This window comes from Oppia nitens, unplaced genomic scaffold (genome assembly GCF_028296485.1).
Source record: "Oppia nitens isolate AA-2021 unplaced genomic scaffold, nextdenovo-longstitch-racon4-pilon3 scaffold1_pilon_pilon_pilon, whole genome shotgun sequence".
Classification (NCBI taxonomy): Eukaryota; Metazoa; Arthropoda; class Arachnida; order Sarcoptiformes; family Oppiidae; genus Oppia; species Oppia nitens.
Window position 1 is genome coordinate 7,775,467 of NW_026533199.1, and position 11,651 is coordinate 7,787,117.

At 25.0% G+C, this 11,651-nt stretch overlaps 2 protein-coding genes across 2 annotated transcripts; both read left to right on the top strand.

Annotated features, from left to right (window-relative positions):
* The first annotated feature begins 476 nt into the window (after positions 1–476).
* On the top strand, positions 477–1,322 carry LOC128966498 (uncharacterized). Its single transcript, XM_054313347.1, has one exon. It carries the CDS (start codon positions 477–479, stop codon positions 1,320–1,322), a length of 846 nt encoding a protein of 281 aa, XP_054169322.1.
* Positions 1,323–2,427: 1,105 nt separating this feature from the next.
* On the top strand, positions 2,428–3,689 carry LOC128952078 (ribonuclease H1-like). Its single transcript, XM_054297412.1, has 2 exons — positions 2,428–2,697; positions 2,785–3,689. The coding sequence occupies exons 1-2, from the start codon at positions 2,642–2,644 to the stop codon at positions 3,584–3,586; spliced, it is 858 nt and encodes a 285-aa protein (XP_054153387.1). The 5' UTR covers positions 2,428–2,641; the 3' UTR covers positions 3,587–3,689.
* Positions 3,690–11,651: the final 7,962 nt, after the last annotated feature.

An 11,651-nucleotide genomic window follows, 5' to 3' on the forward strand; every position in this document is an offset into this window, starting at 1 on the left:
AAAATTGTCTGTTAATTTTTTTATATGTAATAGTTTTGTTTTTAATATAATTCAATAAAAAATGTTTAAAAGTATAATACACAATATTTATCCATTAATTTATTAAAATATCTTTTTAGTTAAGTAAATAAAAAATTAAGACAGATAAACAAAATTAAAATTATATAATTTATATAATTTTAGACATATATCGTATATAAAAGTATATATTTTTGACATATTTGGTATATTTTAACAAATATCTTTAAAAGTATATATATAAAGTATATATATATATATATATAATCTTATATTTTTTAATTGATAATTGTAGATTAATTATGTACTATAGTCGTAGATCATGGAAATTAAAGATAATCATAATTGTGATTTTAATGTTATTAATACCATTATTATTATTAAAACTTTTTAATAATGAAAATCAATTAAAATATATAGAAACAGAAATATTGAAACAATTGGATTATTATGTGTTAATGGATAACAAAACATTTGGTTACAAACAACTAATTGTACCAAATATTGTTCACTACGTGTTGTTCACAATCCATGAGATAGAGTTCGCGCACTTTATATCCATATTATCAGTACTGAAGAATCAAAGACCAGAAATCATTTACATTCACTGCGATTGTCATCAAATCAGTGGTCAATACTTCCAACGGGTTCTCAAAGTGGCCGATAAAGTCAACACTAAAGTTATTGTCAGATATGTAGACAAACCGACAGAAATATTTGGTAAAAAATTAAAGGATAATTGGATTAATTGGTATATTATGCCAATTAAGGTATTGATAGAGTTTGGGGGCATTTATTTAGATAATGATATATATGTCGTAAAATCATTGGATGTGTTTCGCAAAAATAAAATAACCCTTTATTGGGATACATATATGCATTTGGATAATCAGTTAATAATAGCACATAAAAAGACAGCATTTTTGAAAGTAATGCTAAATTTATTTTATTATTACGACAATACTGTTTGGTATTTTATTAGAGAGTTTGTTACTAAAGATTATCTCATGAAAAGACCCGAATTAGTTGTATCGATGGCTAAATTTGGTTTCAATGGGACCACTGTTTGTCATAAACTTTACCAAATGTATTACAAAGACTGGAAAACTGAGTTTTATGCCATTCATATGCTATTGAAAGGCAATAAGATATCGACATATAATAAGTTTTATTGTTTCGGTGTATTTCATTGGATCTATCAAACCATCACTGAGTTTGATGAACACAGTGTCAGACAATTGAATATAACGTTTAGTGAAATGTGTGGTCAAGTATTTGACTTTGAATACAATTTGATTCATTGATTTTTTTAATTTAATATTAATATATTATAAACAAAATTGTATTTTTAAATTGTATTTTAGATTCTTATAAGAAACTATAGTTATTATAAAAATTATATAAAAATTAATTTATTTTAGTATATTAAAAATTTGTAGTTTATTAGATCAAAAAATAATTACGCTTTCAATTTTATATTATAATTTTTATTTATTTAATATTTAAAATTACATTTTTGTTAAATTTGCTGTTTAAATAAAATAAAATAAATTTATGTAAAACTTTTTGATTGCATTTACAGTATTTTTCACAGTATTTCTACATATCAGAGATTGTCAGGATATGGTTCCTATGTATTTTGTATATAAATGTAATAAAGGCGTAACTAACAGTATAATAAATGTAATAATAAGCCTTTCTACAAATACAATGTCAAAAACACAAATAAATGAAATAACATTAAAAATAAATATAAGTACAGCAGTGGAATAACAAAGTGGACAAAACCAATCAAAATATTATAATATAAAATAGATATAAAAAATAATAAGACAAATATAAAAAATAATTAAAATAAAATATCAGAAAGAATTAAATAATTTTATTATTAAATATTTAATTAAAACTATATGAACAGATGGTATTAAATTATAAACAAAATGATAAAAAATTAACTAAAACTGATATATAATATAACATTCTATAATAATTATATATTTATAATAGTTTTAATAAATTAATAAACAAAAAAATAATAAATATAAATAGACTATAAAAATTTAAAAATATTAAAATGAAATATTAATTAGTTTTAATTAAATATTTAATAATAAAATTAATTAATTAATTCTGATATTTTATTTTAATTATTTTTTATATCTATTTTATATTATAATATTTTGATTGGTTTTGTCCACTTTGTTTTTCCACTACTGTATTATTTCATTTATTTGTGTTTTTGACATTGTATTTGTAGAAAGGCTTATTATTACATTTATTATACTGTTAGTTACGCCTTTATTACATTTATATACAAAATACATGGGAATCATAGCCTGACAATCTCTGTTACATATTATAATAATTCCAATAATTGCAGACATTATTGATGTTTATAAACACAAAAACAAAACAGTATTTGTGTTGACATACAGTAAGTGTTGGCAAAAACATTGCGTCAGTGAATCTCATGAGTGGTCAACACTATTACCGCATCAATTGATCCCAATTGTCGGTGAATCTACTCTTCACCGTCACATCCGATTCAATAACGGATTCAATCGGACGCGCAATACGTATACTTCGGATTATTAACCAATCATTTGTTAGTAAATCAAGATTAATGCCGAAGTTTTACGCCGTCCGACGCGGACGACAACCCGGTATATACATGTCGTGGTATGTCTTAAATGTCTACTTCTTTGACTATATATTAAAATTATTATTACATTTAGTGATCATTTTTTTTATTGATGTCCAACATAGGGATGAATGTAAGACTCAGACCACTGGTTACGCGGGAACTCAGTTCAAGAGTTTCAAGACACGCGAAGAAGCGGAACAATTCATGAATAGTAGTATAAGTGAAATCAGAAAACCATATGTCGTGTCAAATAGGATTCAGCGAAGTGGAGACCAAAGTGGAGACCAAAGTGGTGATAGTAATGACTCTTCAGATAGACTTTGCATTTATACAGACGGTTCGTGTCATGGAAATGGTTTTCGTGGCGCAAAAGCCGGCATTGGTGTCCACTTTCCCAATAATTCCGAATGGGATATAAGCGAGAAATTGACGGGTCGTCCGACCAACAATAGGGCTGAGATTATGGCGGCCACTCGTGCCTTACAAGTGGCCAAACAGAAAGGGTTTACGAAAGTTGAAATAAAAACGGACAGTCAGTTCATGATATCATCGATCACTGAGTGGTGTCCCGCATGGCGTAGAAGAGGATGGAAAAAGAGTGACGGATCTGATGTAATCAATAAACAGGACTTTATTAAACTGGAAGCAGAAGCACAAGGAATGGACATTAAATGGGTTAAAGTGAAAGCACATCGCGGAGAGACAGGCAATGAAATGGCCGACCAGTTAGCTAACAAAGGCAGTCGTCGTATGAACTCAAATGTGCCGATTGTTATGACACACAAAAAACTTAAGAAAGACAATAATATCAATAATAATAGTAAAGATGATAATATCAACCATAATAGTGATAGCGATTGTTTTGCTGATGAAACTGACTTTAATCACTTACTACAAGATTTTGAGTTAAAAAACACTAAATGAATGGTTAATACATTTTATATGTATATATCGGTAGTTTATTTATGATATATTTATTAAATTTTAATGTTATTTGTAAATTGAATTATTGTTACTTTAATTATGTTTCAAATGTTGTAAATATTAATAAGTCATTAAGATCTACAAAATAACACCTAATAAATAAGTTTATTAATTGCTTTATTGATACAATATTATAAATGTATTGATACAAATTTTATAGTTAAACCAGTTAAGAATGCTAGAAAGCATTATCAGAAAAAAACTTTGACGGCATAATATATTATGTTCGCAAATTAATTGTCAGTTGGTTTTAGTCATATTGTCAAAAGACTCGATATGACAAAATAAACTTTAGTTAGACTGAACTTTAGTCATGTAAGGTATCAAATGACTCGGTATGACATAAACTTAACTATAGTCACGTGGAAGATCAAATGATTCAGTATGACAAAATAAACAACTACTTATGTGTGGTATCAAATGATTAAGTATAACAAAATAAACAGCTAAAATTATACTTTTGCCACCATTTTTGGAAAAATTGTTTGATCTATTATATTTTTTTGATGCTCTATACAATTCTAATCGTTAAAATTTACCTAAAATTTTTAATACTTTTGCCGCTATTTTATCTATGTTCCCGAAAAGATATCAAAATTTTAATGCAACTTTTCAATACATTGTTAGTAGTCCTCTAACCGAATCTGAAGTCAGAATTACAAAATTCACAAAATGTAATGCTACAGACGGACAGACACACACAAAAGACTCGTATAGATTTCAGTAAACAAAACTTTTTCAAAGTTTTTTTTGAATATCTAAATTTTATTAATTTTCTATTAAATTTATTAGTAGTTTTATAATATAATACATAATTAAACCAAATCAAAATATTTTTTATACTGATATTTTCAAATTAAGCATGATAAATTTGTTAATAAGTTGAATAAAAGTTACACTGTCTTATTCAATGGTAAAAATTAATTTGTTAATCAAAAATTATAAAAGTAGTTATAGTTTATAACTTATAAAACAATGTTGTGGTTGACTACAAATTTTGGTTAACCTCTTTATGATGTGTTTAATATATTTATTTATGTATTCAAATTGTTGGCATCAGATAACAAGTAATCCAACACCATTATATATATATATATATATATATATATATATATCATGTTATAAATCGTTATTAATATCATTTATGTGTAAATGTGATTTTAATGTCTATTTATGATACTGTATTAATTTATATAAGACGCATAAAAACTAATTTAATTACTAAAGTATACTGTATATAATAATATACATAATATTAATAATGTAATTTAACTAAATTTTTGTATTATCAATATATAATTTAGGATTAGACCAAAAAAATTATTGGCACTACTATTGATAATATACAGACTCTACAAAAAAGGGGGATCGAGTAGTAACCCGTGGCTAGAGGTTTAACTTAGGGGTGAGGACTGGTTTTTTTGGACAGTTGGGCCTCAAAAATGTATTATAAGTTTAGATTTAAATTTTTCACTCTCAGTCTATACAATTATCAAACTAAAGTTAACAAGTTGTCTAAAATAATATAGTTGCCAAACACACAATTTTTATTACATTCATATTATTATTTTAATTGTAAAATAATGTAAAAATATAAATAATTTATAAAATAGTATTTCTTAAAATTTAAAAAAAATACATTTCTTTATAATTATTTCAATATTTCTTATAATTATAATTAACCAATTATTTGATATTTCTTTAATAAAATAATACACTTAAAATTTAAATTACTATTTAATTTAATGTTTTGATATATCATAGCTATTTTATTATTAAAATTGAGTATATATTTAAATTGACATTAAATTAATTTATTAATTAAGATTCATAATGCAAATTGTGTTATATGTTGTCACTAAAATACAAATATTGTAATATTTAAATTTATTTTTTTTTTGTTAAAAATAATGTATTTGGCCATACCTATTTTGAAGGTAACTGAGTTTAGCTCAGTTCAACTTATGTATATCATAGGATGATTACTGTCTTAGATAATTGCAGTTATAGACATCACTTTCTACATCAGTATTTTACTGTATATATATATAATCAGTATATGTATAGAGAAAAATATTTTTTTTTTGCAAAAATCTTTATAAGTAATATCTAATCTATTATTAGTGGGCCAGTAGTAGTCAATATGTAAAAATGTATACATAGTATATGAAAATATGTTTGTTAGCTCCCAGTCATAGTTACTATAACTAATGGGACGAATCCCAGGGCTCACATAATAAAAGTATGAACTGTATGTATGCTTTCAAATGTGTGTACCATTTGGTGCGCAAACCATTAGCCGATAGACTATTATTCATTGTTTGGTATGTTATACACTGTATAACACAGTATAATAGTAGACAAAAAAAATGCCAAAAAAATAGACAAAGAGATACAAAGGACTACACATTAGGTAAAAGGGGTTTCAAAAGTTATAAACAACAAGAAATGCAATTAATTTTATTGCATTTGGTTTTTCACAAAAGTTTTCAATATTGTATATATTAAACCTTTTTTCTCTCAATTATAAGACACAATTATGTGGGTATTTAAAGTGCTTATCATATGTTGCGATCGGCAAACCATATGAGAGGGGAGATTCCCATCTCCTTTGTGTGTCATTGGCTTACGTGAGGCACTGTACGACAAAAACATACTGTTTCTCACCAAACATAACGTCCATATATGTGACTGTTTTAACAGTTCCCCAATATATAGAAACCAACGGTGACTTACAGTATCGATTAGCGGTCGATACTTATGGTGTGTTGAACTGAATATACATAGTATGTACTGTCTGTCCCTTTAAAAACATACAGTGCTCTCACATATACACTGCTCTGTTGTTGTCTAACAGTACAGACACACAAAAGAAAAGGTGTGGCCATTGCCTGCTTGTGTTGACTGTGTTTTGGTAACACATTTAGACAAACACACTGTAGTAGTAGTATATCATGTATTAAGTGTTTATATGTTGTTTGTGTTGTCTATACAGTACTCTCTCTTTCTCTCCCAATGCCTCACTATATGCTAATTAAAAGTCTCGTGTATTTAATATAAGAAACATATTATATATATATTTAAAAAAAAAGTTTGAGAGAACCACTCATAATATTATATCATTCATAATGTTTGTTATATAATAAAAATATTCAATATTATAGTGCATTGAATTCTGTCTTTCATATTACTATTTTTTGTGTTTTATTTGATAATATAAATGAAATAATAATTATATTATAAATTTATTTTTGATTATAAAACAATGATTTGATCCTTTTCTTCGGCAATTTTTTAGTGCCAAATATGATAGAAGTGTTCACTAATTTATTTTATAATAATTAAATTTCTAGAATTTTTAGTAATTAATTTAATATATTATTTTGTATATATATATATATATATTGATTAAATTTTTATATTATTATTAGTATCAAAATATGACTATTGCATTTCATATTATATAATGTATAGTTGATAATATAAGCATTTATTACTGTATATTGTACTATATATTTAAGGAGTTTATTATTTACTATTAAATATAATAGATTTTTTAAGATAAATCTGTCACTGCCGCCTACATTGTGTTCAATTAATAATAATTAATTAACTTATCGTAATAACTTCAAAAAATATTATGATAAAATAATTAAAATAATAATAATTAATATAATAATAATAATTTTATTTAATTAAAAAAATATATTATTATACATTAATATTTGTGTCATTTAAGTCTTAAAATTTTTTTAATAATAAATTCAATTTATCATATTATATATATATAAATATATATATATCTAATCATTGCATGATAAATGTAATGAATATAATGTAGAATATCAACAACAAAATAAATACCATTTATTAAGTCCACATATTCTGCATGTAATCATTATTACTCATCTAAAGGTAAATTATATATATTATTCTAATTTAAAATAAAATATTATTTTTAACTAAATATTAAGACACTAAATGAAATATATATAATATTAATTTGTTTATAAGTTCTTATTATTTTAAATTTTTCTAATTATTTTGTTTGTTTGTTTTTTTTTGTTTAAAAAACTATATAAATGCATATTAATAAATAAAGCAGCAAATTATAAAATTTAAAGAATAATTATTGAAATATGTGCTAGTATAAAAATATCAGTTAAATATAAAAAAGCACTTTAAGAAAATTTGCACTTTAAAAAATAATTAACATAATAGATAATATTGTAGTAATCATTACTAAGATTTAAATATCATAAAAATAGCGATAATAAATAAAGTATAATTGCTTATATAATTATTTAAGTGCTTAATTTATTGACTTATTAAAATTTATTTGCCTCTAAAATCTTATAATGCATTTATATATTTTTTAGCGACAATTTTGTTATCATTTAGACTAATTATGAAACTCTTTTTAAATATTGTTTTTTTTTATTTGTTATCAAAAGGAAATTTTAATTGAGTGATTATCTAATAAATTTAAATAATATTTTTTTTATTGTTGTCTATTATTTCTAGCTTATACTTCAATACAAACTGTGAAACATATTGAAGCAAAAAACCCATTAAATACCTCAGAAAAAAATAACAAACAAAAATTACTAGTATTTAAGTATTCATATGATTATCAAGTTTTCTGGAAAAAACTTTTTATTGTAAATTGAGTCAAAACAAAACAAAATAAATAATTAAGAAAAATAATGCAAAAAATAAGAGCAAAGTCATCGTCAAAGACAAGACATTCAGGTGTCGCACAATTAGCCAACAGTAAAGCAAAGTTGTGTTATAGGACTAGACGTAATTATATTATAGTTAATGATGAAGAGGTGGACGAGGAGGAGGACTGTCATCATAAGTTGATCCAATCAAGTCCTGTCCGCAAATCAAAACATCAAAACAAATGGAAATTCGGTATAATTGCCAAAAACAAGAGTCTGAAGACAACGTGTAAACGACGACAACATAAGAGACGGGCAAAGAGTACAAGAAATTTGATTGAAAAAGGAATTATTACTAGAAGTATATCCAAGAAGTTGATCGACAAAAACATACTGGACTTTGATAACTATTTCATTGTGAAAAACCAGTCAACAAGTCGTATACTGAATGACGACACTTTGAAACTTATTTTCCAATACCTGTCCCTTAAGGATCGGTTCCGTATACAGAGGACATGTAAACAATTTTATTCTGTGATTCAAGAGATGCTCGCCGACCAACTGTCCCTCAGGATTGGTAATATTGCTGACTATTATGCCAATTGTGGTGATAATCGACACTCCACTCTAAACGCCAATATTGAGGACGCCATCAATAAGAAATATTTCTATAAATATTTTTATATGAATGATATCACTGCCAGTAAGGAAACATTAGCCCAGGTATTATGGAAGTGCCCTAATGTCCGGTGCCTAGAATTGCATAATTTTAATTTGGACGTCGAGACTGTTAAGTGGCTTAAATGGCATTCACCTAATATTGAATGTTTGCGTTTAGATGAAATCAAGTACGACCTGACGGCACGCAAGTGGTCACAAATCGGCCAATTATTAGGCGACAAATTAATTCATTTATTTATCGACGCTTACGGAATCAAAAATGATTTAACAAATTTGGTCCAACATTTGCCATCACTTGAAGAGTTCAAGCTTCGCAAATATGAACTACCGCTCCAACTGCTCATTAAACGTCTTTCCTCTAACATTAAATCCATTTCCCTAATTGAATGCGAAAAGTTGTCGCCCGATTCAGTGAAAGCCATCGCTAATAATAAACAAATTGCACGAAATCTACAGAAACTGGAACTACAAGTCAGCACCGGTAACACAGAGTTAGATATCAAAGAGATATTTAACACGATATGCACTGGATTTTCTCGATTAAATAATCTACAATTTCAGTCTCACTACTGTCCATCAAATATTACCGAAATAATAGCACTGTCACAGTTGTCAGCACTAGACCTACACTTCACTCGCGACTGTTATTTGGATTTGCGACCCATTGAGTGCTATTCCCTACTAAACTTACGGTCCATCCGAATACACGGCGCCTTCTTTAGACCACAAATGCTCGAAAAAATTGGCCAACAATTTCCAAACTGCCGGCGACTGTCGCTAACAAATTGGGCCTTTTGTTGCGGTTGCGCCGACAATCAGTTCGCCGATGAATACGACTGTCCAGATTGTGACGACCGATGTTGTCAAGCCTTACTTCAACTGGAGAACATTGAGCACCTGTACGTCGAGTTTCTCTATTCATCCGACTATATAAAGCAACTGATCTTAAAGCTGCTATCCTTTGAAAAGCTCAACACATTGACATTGGTCTGGTATCCGGTAAACACTAGTATAAACAGTATTAACTTTATTAACGCAATTATCAAATACGGCATATCTGTGGCCAACAAACGTAAGAACCAATTGATTCGCTTCCAGTTTGAAAACTCTGTGATCGCACTGATGGACGCATCCGTCAAAATACCACACAATTTGCTCGTCAAGTCTATTGACTGACAATTGACTGTTGTTTTAAGTAAATTTTAAATATTATAAAAAAAAGTTTAAAACTATTTATGATAATATTTAATAATCATATTTAGACAAATTTCAAAACATTGAATTAATTGAATTACATCTAATAAGATTTAAAAACACTTTAGATCTCTATACTGACTATCAAATATATAATTAAAATTATAATATAATATTTCAAATATTTATATCATTTGATAAGCTTAAATGATATGTACTTTTATTTGCTCAAATTTTTTAAAAAATAAGCAAGTATAATTTAATTAACGTTTAAGTAATTTTTGAAAAATTATTTTTTAATATGTCTTATTTGATTATTTATTAACATATATTTTAATCATTAATTTTAGCTCAATTTATTTTATTATTACCGTAATTAAGATTATTATTAACGATGGGATTTTGGTTTATTAATACAATATTGTATTTTTAATGCAATTATATTATTATTCAAAATGTTTTTTAAAAGCACAGATATATAACTTTTATAAACCAATAATCAAATATTTACTGTATTAACTATATATTTAATTTTAATTCTCAGAATTATTATATATATATATAGAGTTTTATATAATAAAATGTATTAAATAATATAACAATTTTAAGGTGTAAAACATTGATTGTTATATTAATTAATGCATTGATGAAAACAGCGTCTATTGTGGATCTCAAATGAAATTTTTAAAAATTGCATTAAAATTAATAATAACTTATAAAATGTGTTTATTAACTCTAATTTAATAATTTATAACCAAGTATTTATATGCTGTACTTATTAATATACACTTATATTATACAGTAAAAATATTTACAGTATACCCAATTATGTTAATTATATTGAAATTGAAAATATAAATTATATTTTTTTGCTCAAAATATTATACCGTTTAAAGATATAAATCAATTTAAATCAAACTTATTTTGATTAATTTTTAAGTCCATTTATTTTGTATATTAAAATTATATAATTATATATATATATTAAGATAAAATATTGCTTGATTATTTTATCTTATAATGTCATTAGTATAATTTACTAAAAATAAGTTTTATAATTAAATATAATATGTGTTCATTAATATATATAAATATATATATATATTAATTTTTAAAATTATTGTAAACGCTTGACTGCCATTGATTTATAAAAATTTACAAATATAATTTTTTAAGAAAAATATAATTATTGATACTGTTATACTATTAAAAACACATTATATCAAATATACTATTGTAACGTACTGTATTTATGAAAATTTTATTTAGTAATATTTGTAAACAATATTTTATTTAAATAAAATTTTTAAAAATGATTTATATATATATATATATTAACTTTATTTATTTAAAAACTACAGAAAAAATTTAAATCATATAAATAAAATTTAAACTATAAATGTTTCAAATGAAATCATGTAATTAGTAAATAAAATAATAAATTTACAAAACTGATGAAAAAGCTG

Bases quoted from the DNA above. Each gene is read 5' to 3' on its own strand.
- LOC128952078 (XM_054297412.1), top strand. From the start codon at position 2,642: ATGCCGAAGTTTTACGCCGTCCGACGCGGACGACAACCCGGTATATAC. The intron at 2,698-2,784 runs GTATGTCTTAAA...TGTCCAACATAG, and splicing joins CCCGGTATATACATGTCGTG to GGATGAATGTAAGACTCAGA.
- LOC128966498 (XM_054313347.1), top strand. From the start codon at position 477: ATGGATAACAAAACATTTGGTTACAAACAACTAATTGTACCAAATATT.